This window comes from Salvelinus alpinus, chromosome 11 (genome assembly GCF_045679555.1).
Source record: "Salvelinus alpinus chromosome 11, SLU_Salpinus.1, whole genome shotgun sequence".
Classification (NCBI taxonomy): Eukaryota; Metazoa; Chordata; class Actinopteri; order Salmoniformes; family Salmonidae; genus Salvelinus; species Salvelinus alpinus.
In genome coordinates, this window is record NC_092096.1 from 19,104,838 (window position 1) to 19,125,615 (window position 20,778).

The window sequence follows — 20,778 nt, forward strand, 5'->3', positions numbered from 1 at the left end:
ATTTGTACCACTATGCTCCATCCTTTATTTTGTACAATTTTATTTCACCTTTATTTAACCAGGTAGGCTAGTTGAGAACAAGTTCTCATTTGCAACTGCGACCTGGCTAAGAAAAAGCAAAGCAGTGTGACACATACTTGCGTCACTTTCTTCTCCGTCACTATCTCCTACTATCTCTAACCGAGACACAGCTCAGCTGTGCCGAACCGTCGCCACACAGAGTAAAGTTTGATTGTTTGTTTTTCCGCTAATTCTAACTGTTCACACAACGTCGCTTTGAAAACGCCGTTCCCAACGAGTTTTCGTTCATTGCTCTACCACAAACAAAACAAAGCCTCCCTTTGTTTTACTTCCGTATTGTTTTGTTCTGTTTTTGTCAGCGGGTGGCAAGACCATAAACAGATCACAGCGGCCCCATGTGGATGGGGTTTTACTACAAATTACAGCCCAATGGTAACATTAGATTATTCAAATATGTTATACAAATCTCCAAACGTTGTGTTTTATTTATAGAGCTACATCAGGAATAAGCAACTGGTGACCAGGCCTTTTGAAGGCCCTCAGATCAATTTCCGTAAAAAGTTCAAACATTTCCTGCAATTATGCACATTTTGCCAAAGGGTGAAGAGAAATGTTTGCAGTTTTCAATATATCATCTGAGTAAGACAAATTCAATGGGGGCCCGCTGTCCGGTAATTCGACCATGATTACTAAATTTAGATAGCTGGGCGCTAATCTCATTTACCAGTCTAAAAAATGTTAGCTGACATGGGCTAATTGAATGACTGTCAGTGGCTGCAATAACAAGAGAGACACTGCTGATGCACAACCACATTTTTATATTGCACCTTGTGTGTTTAACTACATTACGTTAGATATTATAACTCTCAACAACAAGTGAAGACCCCAACTGATTAAAAAAAATGTATTTACTCTTTATGGAAATTGATCGGAGAGCCTTCAAAATGGGAGCTGCAGGCCGGGTCACCAGTTAACCATCCCTGATAAAGCACTATAAAATAAAACAAAACATTTGGGAGATTTGTATTACATATTTGAATAATTTAATGTTAGAATGAAACAATGAAGACTTCTAAGCCCTTCTTGGAAAATACATGTAAAAATGAAATGCCTTTTATGGTGTCTGACGGAGTTAGTTGCATTTTCAGAAAATATTTAAGAATTATGTGATTCTTTGGTTAATATTAAGAAAAATATTTCTGAAAAAAATAATTTGTCGCGTCATTCAAGAATCCCTGAACTACAGTATCTATTCCCAGTATCATTGGTCTGTAGCGCGTAGTAACCCCCATCACCATGGGGGCGCTGTGGTTTGTTTCTGGGCTCGTTACCCGCTGATAAAAACAGAACAAAAGGGAAGTAAATCTGAGGGCGGGTTTGTTTCGTTTGTGTACACCATCCTTTCCTCGTGGATGTATACATACTAGCTGAATACCCAGTTCTCAGTCGACTGAAACATGTCTAAACTACAGTCGTTTCGTGTGTTTTTAAATGAGCGTTTAACCGCGGCAGCTGTGGAGATTTTCGGGGCAGTTGAAGAAACGGTAGCCGAGTACCACGAGGAGAATGATCGGCTACGGAGACTGCTGCGGATCACACCGGAGATAAAACTATGTAGAATAGGTTCGTATGTAGATCTTCTGATAGCTACACTAAACAAAAAATATAAACGCAACATGCAACAATTTCAAAGATTTTTGTGAGTTATAGTTCATATAAGGAAATCAGTCAATTGAAATAAAATCATTAGGCCCTAATCTATGGATTTCACATGACTGGGAATAGAGATATGCATCTGTTGGTCACAGATGGTGATCAGGTGGGTCAGAAACCCAGTCACTATCTGGTGTGACCAACATTTGCCTCATGTAGTGTGACATCTCCTTCACATAGAGTTGATCAGGCAGTTGATTGTGGAGTGTGGAAGGCTGTCCCACTCCTCTTCAGTGGCTGTGGGAAGTTGCTGGATATTGGCTGGAACTGTCCTACATGTTGATCCTGAACATCCCAAACATGGTCAATGGGTGACATGTCTGGTGAGTATGCAGGCCTTTGAAGAACTGGGACATTTTCAGCTTCCAGGAATTGTGTACAGATCCATGCAACATGGGGCTGTACATTGTCATGCTGAAACAGGAGGTGATGGTAGTGGATGAATGGCATGACAATGGGCCTCAGGATTTCGTCACGGTGTCTCTGTGAATTCAAATTGCCATCGATAAAATGCAATTGTGTTTGTTGTCTGTAGCTTATGCCTGCCCATACCATAACCCCACCTCCTCCTTTGTCCCCAAAACATACATTGAATTATTTTCTAACATTTACATCTGAATATATTAACATTATAAACTCAGCATAAAAATAAACGTCCTTTCGCTGTCAACTGCGTTTATTTTCAGCAAACTTAACATGTGTAAATATTTGTATGAACATAACAAGATTCAACAACTGAGGCATAAACTGAGCAAGTTCCACAGACATGTGACTAACAGAAATTGAATAATGTGTCCCTGAACGAAGGGGGGGTCAAAATCAAAAGTAACGGGCGGAGCTAGCATGTTGGAGTGAACGGCGGTGTGTGAGAGGCTCCTGCAACTTTTTTGCGAAATAATCTAACTTAACCTACTTTATGATACTTTTTACAACAAACGTTTCTTTCTAATACAACATTGTAACTTACTGTGTAAAAATGCCGAGTAATAAGCGACCAAAGGACAATAAATCCACATCGGAGGCCTACTCCACACCAAACAACGAGACAGACATGGCGGAAGGCACAGGCAACAACGTGACACTTACAGAACTTACCCGGGCTTTGGGAGAACTACGTGTTGCTTTAGCTGAGGATCTTAAGGCTACTATTGCTGAACTGGACACCAAAATCGAGAGCACCATTCGAACGGTCGCTTCGCAGGGCCAGAGTATTGTGGACCTTGAGAAAGCTTCTGAATTCAACGCTGGTAGGATCGACGAGTTAGAGAAGCTATGCTCGTCACTGCAGGATAGGGTGCAGAGGCTTTCTGTGAAAGTGGTCGACCTGGAGGGCCGTTCCAGACGTAATAACCTTCGCGTTGTTGGTCTGGCAGAGGGGGTTGAGGCGGGCTCTCGCCCCCCGACTTCTTCGCCAAGCTATTGAAGGATGCAATGGGATCGGATGTTTTGGCTTCGGACCCCCAGCTGGACCGTGCACATCGCGCCCTTGTCCCAGTGCCTGGACCGGGCCAACGTCCTCGTCCAGTAATCATCTGTTGTCACAGTTTCAAGACCAAGGATCTTATCCTGCGCGAGGCCCGAATGAGGGGAAACCTGTTACATAAAGGGCACCCCTTCCGTGTCTATGATGATTATGCGCCCGATGTGGCAAAGCACCGCGGCGACTACAGAGATGTCATGACCAAACTCTACAAACTCCATCTTCGCCCAGCCTTGCTCTTCCCTGCAAGACTAAGAATTCCCCCGCCTTCCGGTGAGAAGATTTGGCTCTCCTCGGTTTTGGACGCAGAGAAGTTTATCCGGGAACATACGCCAATCCCCCGTACAGGTTAGAGTGCCTTGTCATTGTGTGTTAGGGTCTGCTCATAGAATCGAATCCATACTATACCATAACGGGTGAAACCGTATTGAACGGTCTCAACAAGGGCTACCGAACATGTAAGATGCTGTGGAGGGCGGTCAGAGCTCTCAGTTAAAGTCACTTTCATTCTGGCTGTGTTCAGAGCGATGCCTATTTAGGATGCCTTCCAGGTTTGATCATTGAAACTTTCGGATGAATATACTTATATTTTTTTTGTTTCGTTATTTATTTTTCAATTCTTACATTTATTGTTATTACAATACCATTTATTTATTGCTTTCAGGGGACTGGGGGTGATGGTTGGGATGGGGCAGACACAGACACCTGGATAGCAAGTTGATGTTTTGTGCCGTTCTGCCTTTGTTTTAGCCGAGGGCCGCTCTCCCGATTAGATCCCCACCAGCCCTCTGTAGTGTCTGTGTAGGTGTGCGTACATATAATTATTATTATTATTATTTGTACTTTATAATAATTTTCTCTTGCATTTTACTATTATGTATATTTTAAATTAGTGTAGATTATTATTCTGGGGCATGAATGTTTGTGTATGTATGTGTATGTATGTGTATATGTGTATATGTGCATATGTATATATGTATGGGTGTGTGTGTATATGTATATATTTTTTTTAAATATATATACTTTTATATGTATTTTTTGTGTGTGTATGTGTATGTACGTATGTATGTGTATATATATATGTGTATATATGTGTATGTGTGTGTATATATATTTTACCTCTTGTTCGAGGTTTTACCTCTTGTTCGAGGTCGCGCCGTGCTTTTTTGGCATCGGCCAGACAATGTGTTTATTATTTTTCTTTTTCAATTTTTTTCTCTCCTATTTGTGTATTCCTGTTAAAGGTGGGTTGATCGGGGGGGTAAATAGTGGGGAAAGTAGGGGAACAGGGTGGGAAGTAAAGGTGCTTGCAGGGGGGAGGGGCTGGTTGGATACTGCTCGGGTGTAGCTGCTACATATGCTGATCGTGATGGTTTGGTGCGCTTTCTTACCTTTTTATTGAGTTACATGTTATGCAGGCAACCATAGGAACTACAAATGAGAGGGGGGCGGGGCTCACATTCACTTCCTGGAATGTCAAGGGTTTAAACGAACCAATTAAGAGAGGCAAGGTCCTAGCCCACTTGAAAGCACTCTCGTCTGATATTATATTTTTGCAAGAAACCCATCTGAAAAATAATTCTCATAGCAGACTTAAATGTAGGTGGGTGGGGCAAGTGTATCACTCTAACTTCTCTGCCAAAACGAGAGGCACAGCGATTCTGGTACGGAAAGGAATTCCCTTTCTACATAAAACCACTATTGTGGATAAAGAGGGTCGTTATGTGATCGTAATAGGAGAGATCCACTCTACTTCTGTAACTCTACTAAATATCTATGGGCCAAACATTGATAACCCCTCTTTTTTCAAAAGAGTCCTTGCCCTGATCCCAGATATCTCCCATACTAACCTGGTCATTGGAGGGGACCTTAACTGTGTGCTAGACCAATATTTGGACAGATCCTCTACCCGGCGAACCCCCACCTCCTATTCAAGTGAATTCTTGAATACCTACATAAAGAATTCTAACTTATTTGATATATGGAGGATCACTAACCCTACGGGTAGGGAATACTCCTTTTACTCTCATGTTCACAATGTTTATACTCGAATTGACTACTTTTTGGTTGATGCTAAACTACTCCCCTATACCTGTAATGTGAGGTATCATGATATTATAATCTCGGACCACAGTCCACTCACCTTCTCCCTGAGATTGGGTGACATCGTACCAAACGAGAGGGTCTGGAGGTTGAATCCTCAGCTCCTCACAGAACCAACATTCTGTGAACATCTTAAAGACCAAATTACATTTTTCTTTGATACCAACGACAACACAGAGACTTCCCCAGCATTATTGTGGGAAACACTTAAGGCTTATTTGAGAGGCTGTATCATCTCCTATCAGACTGCCAGGAGTAGGCAAAACAGGGGAAAATTGGTAGAACTGGAGGGACAAATTCACTTACTGGATAGGGAGAATGCTAGACATCCATCTATGGAGAAACATCAAAAAAATTACCTCTTTAAAATTTGAATATAATCAGATTCTCTCAGCTAAAATTGCTAAATCTTTTCTCTACGCCAAGCAAAAATATTTTGAGTTTGGTGACAAACCACACAAATTACTCGCCAGACAACTTCGAAAAAATGTGAGTGACCGAATGATTCACAAAGTTAAATCTGCATCTGGGGAATTACTCTCTTCCCCCAAAGACATCAATGACAGATTCCGTCAGTTTTATGAGACTCTATATACAGTGAGGGAAAAAAGTATTTGATCCCCTGCTGATTTTGTACGTTTGCCCACTGACAAAGAAATGATCAGTCTATAATTTTAATGGTAGGTTTATTTGAACAGTGAGAGACAGAATATCAACAAAAAAATCCAGAAAAACGCATGTCAAAAATGTTATGAATTGATTTGCATTTTAATGAGGGAAATAAGTATTTGACCCCTCTGCAAAACATGACTTAGTACTTGGTGGCAAGACCCTTGTTGGCAATCACAGAGGTCAGACGTTTCTTGTAGTTGGCCACCAGGTTTGCACACATCTCAGGAGGGATTTTGTCCCACTCCTCTTTGCAGATCTTCTTCAAGTCATTAAGGTTTTGAGGCTGACGTTTGGCAACTCGAACCTTCAGCTCCCTCCACAGATTTTCTATGGGATTAAGGTCTGGATACTGGCTAGGCCACTCCAGGACCTTAATGTGCTTCTTCTTGAGCCACTCCTTTGTTGCCTTGGCCGTGTGTTTTGGGTCATTGTCATGCTGGAATACCCATCCACGACCCATTTTCAATACCCTGGCTGAGGGAAGGAGGTTTTCACCCAAGATTTGACGGTACATGGCCCCGTTCATCGTCCCTTTGATGCGGTGAAGTTGTCCTGTCCCTTTAGCAGAAAAACACCCCCAAAGCATAATGTTTCCACCTCCATGTTTGACGGTGGGGATGGTTTCTTGGGGTCATAGGCAGCATTCCTCCTCCTCCAAACACGGCAAGTTGGGTTGATGCCAAAGAACTCCATTTTGGTCTCATCTGACCACAACACGTTCACCCAGTTGTCCTCTGAATCATTCAGATGTTCATTGGCAAACTTCAGACGGGCATGTATATGTGCTTTCTTGAGCAGGGGGACCTTGCGGGCGCTGCAGGATTTCAGTCCTTCACGGCATAGTGTGTTACCAATTGTTTTCTTGATGACTATGGTCCCAGCTGCCTTGAGATCATTGACAAGATCCTCCTGTGTAGTTCTGGGCTGATTCCTCACCGTTCTCATGATCATTGCAACTTCACGAGGTGAGATCTTGCATGGAGCCCCAGGCTGAGGGAAATTGACAGGTCTTTTGTGTTTCTTCCATTTGCGAATAATCACAGAAACTGTTGTCACCTTCTCACCAAGCTGCTTGGCGATGGTCTTGTAGCCCATTCCAGCCTTGTGTAGGTCTACAATCTTGTCCCTGACATCCTTGGAGAGCTCTTTGGTCTTGGCCATGGTGGAGAGTTTGGAATCTGATTGATTGATTGCTTCTGTGGACAGGTATCTTTTATACAGGTAAGAAACTGAGATTAGGAGCACTCCCTTTAAGAGTGTGCTCCTAATCTCCGTTCGTTACCTGTATGAAAGACACCTGGGAGCCAGAAATCTTTTTGATTGAGAAGGGGTCAAATACTTATTTCCCTCATTAAAATGCAAATCAATTTATAACATTTTTGACATGCATTTTTCTGGATATTTTTGTTGTTATTCTGTCTCTCACTGTTCAAATAAACCTACCATTAAAATTATAGACTGATAATATCTTTGTCAGTGGGCAAACGTACAAAATCAGCAGGGGATCAAATACTTTTTTCCCTCACTGTACATCTAAAGCAGATCCTAACCCCTTAATTATGCAAAACTTTTTGGAGGACTGTAATCTTCCTGCCCTGAACCAGGAAGATTCTAACTTCCTGAATAAGGAAATATCTCTTGAAGAAATTCGAGAAACAATTAAATCTCTAAAGAGTGGCAAGACCCCGGGCCCAGATGGATACCCTGGTGAATTCTATAAAACATTCAGCAACATGCTCTCTCCCTACCTGCACAAAATGTTGGTTCAGGCCAAGGAGGATGGAGCTCTCCCATCTACTTTGGATGAAGCATTCATTACAGTTATACATAAGAAGGGTAAAGATCCGGAAGAGGTAGGGTCATACAGACCAATATCCCTCCTTAATACAGACCAAAAGATTTTAGCAAAAACCCTGGCTAACAGGCTTAGCACTTTAATTGGCAAATTGGTCCATTCGGACCAGACCGGCTTTATCCCGAACAGAAACTCATTCTTCAATCTCAGGCGCCTCTTCAACATTATGTATTCTCAGAGGTTACCAAACGTGGACCTTGCCGTTATATCTCTTGACGCCGAGAAGGCTTTTGACCAAGTTGAGTGGTCCTATCTATTCAAAGTCCTACAGAAATGTAATATTGGAGATGGGTTCATAAATTGGATCCAGCTTTTATATAGGAACCCCTGTGCGAGAATACTCACTAACCAATCATTGTCGCCCCGATTTAACCTTTACAGAGGGACAAGGCAGGGTTGTGCGCTGTCGCCTATGCTCTTCGCCCTAATCATTGAACCTCTCGCTCAGGCGATTAGATCTGATGCAGCAATACACGGCTATAATACTAAAGATACTCTAAATAAGATTTCCCTATACGCAGATGACATTCTCCTCTATGTAACAGAACCCCAAGCTAGTATTCCAGCTATTCTTGATGTGATTAATTTGTTTGGTACCTTCTCGGGATACAGAATAAATTGGAACAAGAGTGAATTAATGCCCATACGGTTACAAAACACCTCCTGGCTAGAACATCTTCCAGTTAAGTTATCTTCAGAAAAATGTACCTATCTAGGAATTGTAGTTACCAAACAATACTCCTTACTATTTAAAGAGAATTTCCCCTCTCTGATGCAAAAACTCAAGACAAACATACAATTTTGGAGAACTCTCCCAATCTCTCTGCTCGGAAGAATTAATGCCATTAAAATGGTCTTCCTCCCACAACTGCTCTACCTATACCAGAACATCCCAGTATTCATACCTAAATCCTTTCATAAACAACTGGACTCAATTATCAATCCATTCATCTGGGATTATAAAACACACAGGATAGGTAAAAAACACCTCTGCAAATCCAAAATGGAAGGAGGATTGTCTCTCCCAAATTTTATATTTTATTACTGGGCCGCTAACCTCCGCGCTGTTACGTTTTTGCTGGATGACGCACGTCCCTCACCCAGCTGGCTTAGTATGGAGCGGGAGGAGTGTCACCCCTTCTCTATTGGTGCTGTGATTTTGTCGCCTGTCAATCTGGAGAGGTCACTTTATCGTAACAATCCTATTATACATAGCACAGTCCGAATATGGAAGCAAATTAAAACCCACTTTGAGCTTAGACCATTGTCATTCATGCTCCCTGTTGCCAGGAACCCCTCCTTTGCCCCCTCTAACCTTGATAACACCTTTGAGCAATGGGGACAGTTGGGGATAAGTACCATAGGGGATTTATATATAGAAGGGACCTTTGCTTCCTTTGAGTTGCTGAGGGAAACTTATAATCTTCCTAGAAGTAACTTTTTCAGATACCTACAAATCAGAGACTATGTTAGAAAACACCTCCCAACATTTGGGAACGCTAAGCCTTCCATGTTTGACGGATGCATAAAGACATCCCCCACCTCAGACAAACTGATATCTCGTTTATATGATGCTTTTCAATCTGTTAGCACACCTTCTACAGATGCCATTAAGGCAAAATGGGAGGAAGAACTAGGGACTGACATTTCAGTGGCAGACTGGGAAGATAGCTTGGAGTATATCCACACCTGCTCCATTAACTCCAGACATCGTCTCATACAATTCAAGGTATTACACAGATTACACTATTCCAAAACCAAACTGCATAGGATATTTCCTGATACATCCCCTATGTGTGATAAATGTCAGGCTGCACAGGGTACACTACTCCACTGCTTTGCCCTATGCTCTAGCTTGTATGGTTACTGGTGTGGAATTTTTAGGATCCTCTCTGAAGTTCTGGAGACTTCAATTGACCCAGACCCGCTTCTGATAATCCTGGGAGTGTCTGATTCCCTAAACGGATTAACCAACCCTCAAAAACAACTCATCTCTTACAGTCTCATTTCGGCAAAAAAACTAATCTTGTTGTTTTGGAAAAAGAGGGAAGCGCCCACTACCAAATTATGGCTCAGCGAATTGGCAAACACTGTACACTTAGAAAGAATTAGATATATTCTGAACAATAAATTATCAACATTTGATCAAATCTGGCAGCCTTTCCTCTCTTACTTGGACCATTCGGCGCTGTGAATTTGTACTTTTTAACGCACTCTCAATTGTAATATTTTAATCCACCTTTGAGCAGCATGTGCTGGCACCGCCACCCGAGCAGTCGGGAGGGGAATAAGGGGGAGGGATAAAGGGGGGGAATAAGTGGGGGGTGACACCTACCCTCTTTCTTTCTACCTGTCCTTATTCTGTATGTCTTGTTTTGTAATATTTGTTTTGTACCCAGAACTCTGGGTCTTTTTGTTTCTGTCTGCTCTTTTATGTTTACATAAGAATTGTATACCTGTCTTATACCTATACACCATTCTTGTGTGTGCTCAATAAAAAATATTTGAACGAAAATCAAAAGTAACAGTCAGTATGTGGTGTAGCCACCAGCTGCATTAAGTACTGCAGTGCATATCTTCCTCATGGACTGCACCAGATTTGCCAGTTCTTGCTGTGAGATGTTACCCCACTCTTCCACCAAGGCACCTGCAAGTTCCCAGACATTTCTGGGGGGAATGGCCCTCACCCTCTGATCCAACAAGTCCCAGACGTGCTCAATGGGATTGAGATCCGGGCTCTTCGCTGGCCATGGCAGAACACTGACATTCCTGTCTTGCAGGAAATCACTCACAGGACGAGCAGTATGGCTGGTGGCATTGTCATGCTGGAGGGTCATGTCAGGATGAGCCTGCAGGAAGGGTACCACATGAGGGAGGAGGATGGCTTCCCTGTAACGCACAGCGTTGCGATTGCCTGCAATGACAACAAGCTCAGTCCGATGATGCTGTGACACACGGCCCCAGACCATGACGGACCCTCCACCTCCAAATCGATCCCCCTCCAGGGTACAGGCCTCGGTGTAACGCTCATTCCTTTGACGATAAACCCGAATCCAACCATCACCCCTGGTGAGACAAAACCATGACTCGTAAGTGAAGAGCACTTTTTGCCAGTCCTGTCTGGTCCAGCGAAGGTGGGTTTGTGCCCATAGTTTGACATTGTTGTCGGTGATGTCTGGTGAGGACCTGACTTACAACAGGCCTACAAGCCCTCAGTCCAGCCTCTCTCAGCTTATTGCGGACAGTTTGAGCACTGTTGGAGGGATTGTGCGTTCCTGGTGTAACTCGGGCAGTTGTTGCTATCCTGTCCCGCAGGTGTGATGTTCGGATGTACCGATCCTGTGCAGGTGTTGTTACACGTGGTCTGCCACTGCGAGGATGATCAGCTGTCTGTCCTGTCTCCCTGTAGCGCTGTCTTATGCGTCTCACAGTACGGACATTGCAATTTATTGCCCGGGCCACATCTGCAGTCCTCATGCCTCCTTGCAGCACGTTCACAAATATGAGCAGGGACCCTGGGCATCTTTCTTTTGGTGTTTTTCAGAGTCAGGAGAAATGCCTCTTTTGTGTCCTAAGTTTTCATTACTGTGACCTTAATTGCCTACCGTCTGTAAGCTGCTAGTGTCTTAATGACCGTTCCACAGGTGCATGTTCATTAGTTGTTTATGGTTCATTGAACACACATGGGAAACATTTTGGCACAGGAAGAAATGTTTCTGACTTATATCAAAGTCACATGCTGTTTTCAACGAGAGAAATTGGTTCTTGAGTTCAGTTCTGCTTTAAGAAGATGCAATTTAGAAATAGTCGGGGTTTATGGCTGTGGCTGTGCCAGCTAGTGACGACTGTCTAAAGGCTCTATGGATAACCTCTGCTCCTCTCTCCTTTCCTACAGACTCCCTGCAGCTCTCTCTCTCTGTCTCTGAAGAGGAGGTTCCCCCTGAGCAGCAGCACTGTGAGCAGGAGTGGAGCCCCAGTCTGGGGCAGGAGAACCCAGAGCTTCCACAGATTAAAGAGGAACAGGAGGAACTCTGGACCAGTCAGGAAGAAGAGCAGCTTCAAGGTCTGGAGGCTGATATCAAATTCACTCCTTCCTGTGTGAAAAGTGAATGTGATCAGGAGGACCCACTTCAGCCCTTCACTTCTCCCCAAACCCAGACTGTGGAGAACAGAGAGAGTGACCCTAAACAAGTGGATCTCACACCTTTTGTTACTGTGACCCACCTTAAGGGTCTCTACATTCACTGTGACCCTCCAGATAATCAGAACAATGCCTCCAGCCACAGCTCAGCCGTAAGCAGTGACCCAGTAGGACTTGACAGCAGCCCACCAATGGATCCCAGCTCATCATTTGATCCCAGCTCATCATTGAATCCAAACCCATCAATAGGTGAACACTATTCCAAACCCAGCACCACGTCTAGAAAAACTCACCACTGCCGTGACTGTGGTGAAATGTTTGCTCTGAAAGCTGACCTGCAGAGGCATGTGACTCTCTCCAAGAAGAGGCCCAGTGAATGCCGCTTCTGCAGAAAACGCTACAATTCCACCTGTAAACTGAAGGCCCATGTCAGCCTCTGTCACAGTGGGAAACCCTACACCTGCCCTGTTTGTAGCAAGACCTTCAAACTCAAAGGAGATCTGTCCAAGCACATGAGGATTCACACAGGGGAGAAACATTTTAAGTGTGGCGACTGTGGGAAAAGCTTCATTCATAAGTGGAACCTGAGGAGCCATACGCTGACTCACACAGACGAGAAACCATTTAGCTGTGATGACTGTGGGAAAAGCTTCTATCAGAAGGGGAACCTAAGAAACCATAAACTGACTCACACAGGAGAGAAACCATTTAGCTGTGATGCTTGTGAGAAAAGCTTCTGTCAGATAAGGTCCCTAAAGAAGCATACACTGACTCACACAGGAGAGAAACCATTTAGCTGTGATGACTGTGGGAAAAGCTTCAGTCAGAAAGGGTCCATAAAGAAGCATACACTGACTCACACAGGAGAGAAACCATTTAGCTGTCGTGACTGTGGGAAAATGTTCAATGCAAGGAACGCTTAACCATACACATGGTGACTCATACAGGAGAGAAACCATTTATCTGTGATGACTGTGGGAAAAGCTTTACTCAAAAGTCTAATTTACTGACGCATGTGAAAAACATCCACAAAGGTGGCAAACAGGAGGAAAACTGAAAGACGAAAGAAAATTAGGACAAAGATATATTTAGTCACAAGATCAGGATGTGTACAATATTCTGAGTACACTCTCATAGACACAAATAGCTGGAATAAGTAGATTGAGTCAATGAGAGGATAGATTAACTGATGACTAAATTAGCAGTGCAGATGGCACTATTTTGTTAAGTGCAGAGATGTATTATAGGTATGAATGTGTAGGGGACTTCTGAAATTCTACAGATTTTGTGGCCCAGCAGGAAGATCAGCATATCCCAAATCCAGAGGTTGTCAGTTCAAATCCCAGGTTGGGTCATATTGAAAAGTCTACTAAGTGAACATGTCAAATGTAATCATATTGTCATTGAGTACCTTTTTTTTTTTACACCATTTTTGCTAAACAGTGTATCACTAACCTTAACAGAATACATGGTTCCAAATAAAATACAATTGTATTGGTCACATACACGTGTTTAGCAGAAGTTATTGTGGGTGTAGCGAAATGCTTGTGTTTCTAGCTCCAACAGTGCAGTAATATCTAACAATTCACAGTAATACACACAAACTTAAAAGTAAAAGAATGGAATTTAGGAATATATAAATATTAAGATGATCAATGTGGCATGGACTAAAATACAGTAGAATAGAGTACATTATATACATATGAGATGAGTAAAGCAAAAATATGAAAACATTATTAAAGTGACTAGTGTTCCATTATGAAAGTGGCCAGTGAATTCAAGTCTATGTATATAGGGCAGCAGCCTCTAAGGTTCAGGGGTACGTAACCGGGTGGAAACCGGCCAAGAGAACATTCTCAAATATGTGGGTGTAAAACACTGTTAAAACCACTGTTTGTGTGTGGGGGTGGCTGTCCCTAGCATTGCCAAAAGACAAAGAGCTGTGACTGGATCAGTGGTTCACCCAGTCAGGGCCTTGATGGTTTTGGCAACAGTAACAAGGAGTGATGTGTAATACAACTAGGGTGCGGTGCCCTGGTAATGGGGGGGGGGGGGGTTTCTTTCTGTACATCAGGTGACGTCTCCAGGAACTAGACAAAAAACCTCTAGGGGACCATGACAGAACATCCTGACTACTTTAGGCGACCATTTTGTGACGTCCCGGGAGGTCCTAAAGACTCATTATTGTTTACAGGGAAGTTATGTTATTCATTAAAAAAGTTGCTTCTGACCTGATAACATAATAACCACCTGATAACATAATAACCACCAGATAACAGAATAACCACCTGTTAACATAATAACCACCTGATAACATAATAACCACCACCTGATAACATAATAACCAGATAACATAATAACCACCTGATAACATAACCACCAGATAACATAATAACCACCTGATAACATAATAACCACCTGATAACATAATAACCACCTGACAACATAAAAACCACTGGAAAACATAATAAGATTGGTTAATAATCAAGTAAAGTGTTAACTCTGTGTGTGTGTGTGTGTGTGTGTGTGTGTGTGTGTGTGTGTGTGTGTGTGTGTGTGTGTGTGTGTGTGTGTGTGTGTATCAGTGAGTTTGTGATTGGCAGTGGGTGGTGGTATGTGCATTAAATTCAGGGCAGTACTACATAAAGCATTGATTTTGTTATGTTATTACATTATTCATTAAAAAATGTGTTATTCACTGGTGAATGTAAACTTATTACATTTATTGGAAAAAGTTATTACGTTTACTGGCAAGTTTTTGCATTAACCAGGTTTATCACATAAAAACGTTAAGTTGTTACAAATAGAAAATGTATTACATTTACCAGTGTTATTTCATTTACCGTTGTTACATTAATTACTGAACTTAATTCATTCAGTTTTATCATAATTATTGATAGAAAAGATGTGTCAGCGGTATTTTGCGACGGGGGAACACTGACTGGATCAAGAGTACCCCCCCCCCCCCAATTCTCCCAAGGTGCACCACGGAGCAAAGAGATGCTAGATAGTCTAGCTCAGGGATTGACCCTCTATAATATATATGTTTTAATTGTCAGGGTCTCAAGTTACTGTGACGAGTTAGAATAGTACAAAACACAAGATGCAATTTTATAGTTTGGTTGTGCATCAGCAGTTTTTCTGTTATCTCTGTCACTGATAGTCACTCAATTAGCCCATGTCAGGTAACATTTGTTAGACTGGTAAATTAGTCTAGCGGCCAGCTATCTAAACTTGTAGTAATCATAGTCCCTGTTAGTGAGCATTTCTCCTTTGCCAAGATAATCCATCCGTCTGACAGGTGTGGCATATCAAGAAGCTAATTAAACAGCATCATTATTACACAGGTGCACTTTGTGCTGGGGACAATAAAAGGCCACTCTAAATTTTGCATTCTTGTCACACAACACAATGCCACAGATGTCTCAAGTTTTGAGGGAGTGTGCAACCGGCATGCTGACTGCAGGAGAGTCCACCAGAGCTGTTGCCAAAGAATTTAATGTTCATTTCTCGACCGTAAGCTGCCTCCAATGTCGGATTAGAGAATTTGGCGGTACGTCCAACCCGGCCTCACAAGCGCAGACCACGTGTGACCACGCCAGCCCAGGACCTCCACATCCGGCCTTTTCCCCTATGGGATCGTTTGAGGTGGTGGGGGGTGTTCAAATGAAGAATTTTCTGTATTTTACAAATATTTGTATGGACTTATTTTTTGTGGCACAAATAAGTCTGTTTTTAGTAGTTGTTGTCAACTCTGTCACCGCTGGCTAACCCCCTTAAGATATATATTTTTTGGTCAGTATTGAGAAAATCTATTTGAATCACTGTTCTGGAACAAATGCTTAAACTATTGATGTATTTGGTGTACTAGATCTAAGGCAGTGGAGGCTGCTGAGGGGAGGATGGCTCCTAATAATGTCAGGAATGGAGTGAGTGGAGTGGTATCAACCACATGGAAAACACATCTTTGTGTTTGATGCCATTCCGTTGAATCCATTCCAGCCATTATTATGAGCCGTCCTCCCTTCAGCAGCATGCACTGATCTAATGGATGTTAACATAATAAATGTTGTTTTAAGTTATGAATCTAGATAGACATGCCAAAATGCCCGCCATCCAGTAATTGGATCATGATTACTAAGTTTAGATATCTGGCCGTTAAACTAATTCACCAGTCTAAAAAGATGTTAGCTGATGTAAGATAATTGAGTGACTGTCAGTGGCTGACATATCAAGAGAGAAACTGCTGATGCACAACCAAACTTCGATATTGTACCTTGTGTATTTTGCATTTTCAGAAAGAAATGAAAGAATTAGGAGGTTATTTGGTCCATCAAAATTTATATTTTAAATGTTTTATATGAAGAAAAATATTTGTGTGAAGAAGGTAGAATTTGTCCCGTCTTTCAAGAATCCCTGAACTACAATATCTATTCCCAGTATCATTGGTCTGTAGCGTGTAGTAAAACCCCATCACCATGGGAACGCTGTGATTTGTTTCTGGGCTCCTTACCCGCTGACAAAAACAAAACAAAACAATACGGAAATAAAACGGTAGGGAGCGTTTGTTTGTGCTCGTCGACGAAGACATACATGTTGAATACCCAATTCTCAGTCGACTGAAACATGTCTAAACTACAGTCGTTTCGTGTGTTTTTAAATGAGCGTTTAACCGCGGCAGCTGTGGAGATTTTCGGGGCAGTTGAAGAAACGGTAGCGGAGTACCGCGAGGAGAATGATCGGCTACGGAGACTGCTGCGGATCACACCGGAGATAAAACTATGTAGAATAGGTTAGTATGTAGATCTTCAGATGGCTACGCTGAACAAAAATATTAACCCAACATTTAACAATTTCTAAGATGTTACCAAGTTACAGTTCATATAAGGAATTCAATCAATTGAAATAAATAGATTATGCCCTAATCTATGGATTTCACATTAACGGGAATGCAGATATGCATCTTGGTCACAGATACCTTAAAAGGTAGGGGGGTTGATCAGAAAACCAGTCAGTATCTGGTGTGACCACCAAATTTTATTTGTCACATGCACCGAATACAACAGGTGTAAACCTTACAGTGAAATGCTTACTTACAAGCCCTTAACCAACAATGCAGTAAAAAAATAATAATGAGAGCTGCAGTAAAATAACTGTAGAGAGGCTATAAACAGGGGGTACAGGTAGAGTCAATGTGCGGGGGCACAGGTTAGTCGAGGTAATTGAGGTAATATGTACATGTAGCAGGAGTTATAGTGAGTATGCATAGATATCATGGTCCAAACACACTAAGACAAAGTGACAAAGCCTCTTCCACCTCAGGAGACTGAACATATTTTGCAATTGTCCTCAGATCCTCAAAAGGTTCTACAGCTGCACCATCGAGAGCATCCTGACTGGTTGCATTACTGCCTGGTATGGCAACTGCTCGGGGCCAGGCTTCCTGCCATCCAGGACCTCTATACCAGGCGGTGTCAGAGGAAGGCCCTAAAAATTGTCAGACTCCAGCCAACCTAGTCATAGACTGTTCTCTCTGCTACCGCACGGCAAGCGGTACCAGAGCGCCAAGTCTAGGTCCAAAAGGCTTCTTAACAGCTTCTACCCCCAAGCCATGGCTCTGTTGGGGCGGTATGCAAATTGGAGTGGGCCTAGGGTTTCTGAGATGATGGTGTTGATGTGAGCCATGACCAGCTATATAAACCACGCCCCTCTGCAAACACGAGTTCTCCGATGTTTGTGACAATGCAGTACTTATTTAAAGAGAAGAGAATATTATGTTAGCACACAATAAAATTAAGTGATGTCACCTTGTCCCCTTAATAATATATCCAAGTGTTTGACATGGGGGAGGGAACCAGTAACTTTATGATCAAACTTTATCAATGTAGAAGCAACAGTCATTTTTCATACTTTGGTCATACTCCAATTTCATGAAAAACATGATTTTGACTGTTCATGACCTTTAACTGTTCATGTGCTCTGGCAGAGTTCCCGGTCACGTGCTGTTTTCAACGAGAGAATTGGTTCTTGAGTTCAGTTCAGTTTATGGCTGTGGCTGTGCCAGCTAGTGACGACTGTCTAAAGGCTCTATAGATAACCTCTGCTCCTCTCTCCTTTCCTCCAGACTCCCTGCAGCTCTCTCTCGCTGTCTCTGAAGAGGAGGTTCTCCCTGATCAGCAGCACTGTGCGCAGGAGTGGAGCCCCAGTCTGGGGCAGGAGAACCCAGAGCTTCCACAGATTAAAGAGGAACAGGAGGAACTCAGGACCAGTCAGGAAGAAGAGCAGCTTCAAGGGCTGGAGGCTGATAATAAATTCACTCCTTCCTGTGTGAAAAGTGAATGTGATCAGGAGGACCCACTTCAGCCCTTCACTTCTCCCCAAACCCAGACTGTGGAGAACAGCGAGAGTGACCCTAAACAAGTGGATCTCACACCTTTTGTTACTGTGACCCACGTTAAGGGTCTCTACATTCCCTGTGACCCTCCAGATAATCACAACGGTGCCTCCAGCCAGCTCTCAGCCGTAAGCAGTGACCCGGTAGGACTTAACAGCAGCCCACCAATGGATCCCAACTCATCATTTGATCCCAGCTCATCATTGAATCCAAACCCATCAATGGGTGAACACCGTTTTAAACCCAGCACCACGTCCAGAAAAACTCACCACTGTGGTGAAATGTTTGCTCTGAAACCTGACCTGCAGAGGCATGTGACTCTCTCCAAGAAGAGACTCAGTGAATGCCGTTTCTGCAGAAAACGCTACAACTCCACCTGTAAACTGAAGGCCCATGTCAGCCTCTGTCACAGTGGGAAACCCTACACCTGCCCTGTTTGTAGCAAGACCTTCAAACTCAAAGGAGATCTGTCCAAGCACATGAGGATTCACACAGGGGAGAAACAATTTAAGTGTGGCGACTGTGGCAAAAGCTTCCATTGCAAGCAACACTTAACAGTGCACATGGTGACTCACACAGGAGAGAAACCATTTAGCTGTGATGCTTGTGGGAAAAGCTTCAGTCAGAAAGGGTCCCTAAAGAACCATACACTAACTCACACAGGAGAGAAACCATTTAGCTGTGATGACTGTGGGAAAAGCTTCTGTCACAAGTGGTCCCTAAAGAAGCATACACTGACTCACAAAGGAGAGAAGCCATTTAGCTGTGATGCTTGTGGGAAAAGCTTCAGTCACAAGGGGTCCCTAAAGAAGCATACACTAACTCACACAGGAGAGAAACCATTTAGCTGTGATGACTGTGAGAAAAGCTTCTGTCACAAGTGGTCCCTAAAGAAGCATACACTGACTCACACAGGAGAGAAACCATTTAGCTGTGATGACTGTGGGAAAAGCTTCAATCAGAAGGGGAGCCTAAGAAACCATCAACTGACTCACACAGGAGAGAAACTATTTAGCTGTGATGACTGTGGGAAAAGCTTCTATCAGAAGGGGAACCTAAGAAACCATCAACTGACTCACACAGAAGAGAAACCATTTAGCTGTGATGACTGTGGGAAAAGCTTCTGTCACAAGGGGTCCCTAAAGAAGCATCAACTGACTCACACAGAAGAGAAACCATTTAGCTGTGATGACTGTGGGAAAAGCTTCACTCAAAAGTCTAATTTACTGACGCATGTGAAAAACATCCACAAAGGTGGCAAACAGGAGGAAAACTGAAAGACGAAGGAAAATTAGGACAAAGATATATTTAGTCACAAGATCAGGATGTGTACAATATTCTGAGTACACATAGACACAAATAGCTGGAATAAGTAAATTGAGTCAATGAGAGGATAGATTAACTGATGACTAAATTAGCAGTGCAGATGGTACTATTTTGTTAAGTGCAGAGATGTATTATAGGTAATGAATGTGTAGGGGACTTCTGAAATTCTACAGATTTTGTGGCCCAGCAGGAAGATCAGCATATCCCAAATCCAGAGGTTGTCAGATCAAATCCCAGGTTGGGTCATATTGAAAAGTCTACTAAGTGATTATGTCAAATGTAATCATATTGACATTGAGTACCTTTTTTTTTTCCACCATTTTTGCTAAACAGTGTATCACTAACCTTAACAGAATACATGGTTCCAAATAAAATACAGTTGTATTGGTCACATACACGTGTTTAGCAGAAGTTATTGCGGGTGTAGAGAAATGCTTGTGTTTCTAGCTCCAACAGTGCAGTAATATCTAACGATTCACAGTAATACACACAAACTTAAAAGTAAAAGAATGGAATTTAGGAATATATAAATATTAAGATGATCAATGTGGCATGGACTAAAATACAGTAGAATAGAGTACATTATATACATATGAGATGAGTAAAGCAAAAATATGAAAACATTATTAAAGTGACTAGTGTTCCATTATGAAAGTGGCCAGTGAATTCAAGTCTATGTATATAGGGCAGCAGCCTCTAAGGTTCAGGGGTACGTAACCGGGTGGAAACCGGCCAAGAGAACATTCTCAAATATGTGGGTGTAAAACACTGTTAAAACCACTGTTTGTGTGTGGGGGTGGCTGTCCCTAGCATTGCCAAAAGACAAAGAGCTGTGACTGGATCAGTGGTTCACCCAGTCAGGGCCTTGATGGTTTTGGCAACAGTAACAAGGAGTGATGTGTAATACAACTAGGGTGCGGTGCCCTGGTAATGGGGGGGGGGGGTTTCTTTCTGTACATCAGGTGACGTCTCCAGGAACTAGACAAAAAACCTCTAGGGGACCATGACAGAACATCCTGACTACTTTAGGCGACCATTTTGTGACGTCCCGGGAGGTCCTAAAGACTCATTAT

The 20,778-nt window shown here is 42.7% G+C and overlaps 2 protein-coding genes across 2 annotated transcripts; both read left to right on the forward strand.

Annotated features, from left to right (window-relative positions):
- Positions 1-1,299: 1,299 nt before the first annotated feature.
- Positions 1,300-13,488, forward strand: LOC139533694 (oocyte zinc finger protein XlCOF6-like). Its single transcript, XM_071331983.1, has 2 exons — positions 1,300-1,644; positions 11,740-13,488. The coding sequence occupies exons 1-2, from the start codon at positions 1,479-1,481 to the stop codon at positions 12,906-12,908; spliced, it is 1,335 nt and encodes a 444-aa protein (XP_071188084.1). The 5' UTR covers positions 1,300-1,478; the 3' UTR covers positions 12,909-13,488.
- Positions 13,489-16,523: 3,035 nt separating this feature from the next.
- Positions 16,524-20,604, forward strand: LOC139533691 (gastrula zinc finger protein XlCGF57.1-like). The gene is made up of 2 exons (XM_071331978.1): positions 16,524-16,777; positions 18,110-20,604. Exons 1-2 carry the CDS (start codon positions 16,612-16,614, stop codon positions 19,654-19,656), a joined length of 1,713 nt encoding a protein of 570 aa, XP_071188079.1. The 5' UTR covers positions 16,524-16,611; the 3' UTR covers positions 19,657-20,604.
- Positions 20,605-20,778: the final 174 nt, after the last annotated feature.

Coding starts and splice junctions, on each gene's coding strand:
- LOC139533694 (XM_071331983.1), top strand. CDS start 1,479: ATGTCTAAACTACAGTCGTTTCGTGTGTTTTTAAATGAGCGTTTAACC. Junction 1,645..11,739: donor GATAAAACTATGTAGAATAG/GTTCGTATGTAG, acceptor CCTTTCCTACAG/ACTCCCTGCAGCTCTCTCTC.
- LOC139533691 (XM_071331978.1), top strand. CDS start 16,612: ATGTCTAAACTACAGTCGTTTCGTGTGTTTTTAAATGAGCGTTTAACC. Junction 16,778..18,109: donor GATAAAACTATGTAGAATAG/GTTAGTATGTAG, acceptor CCTTTCCTCCAG/ACTCCCTGCAGCTCTCTCTC.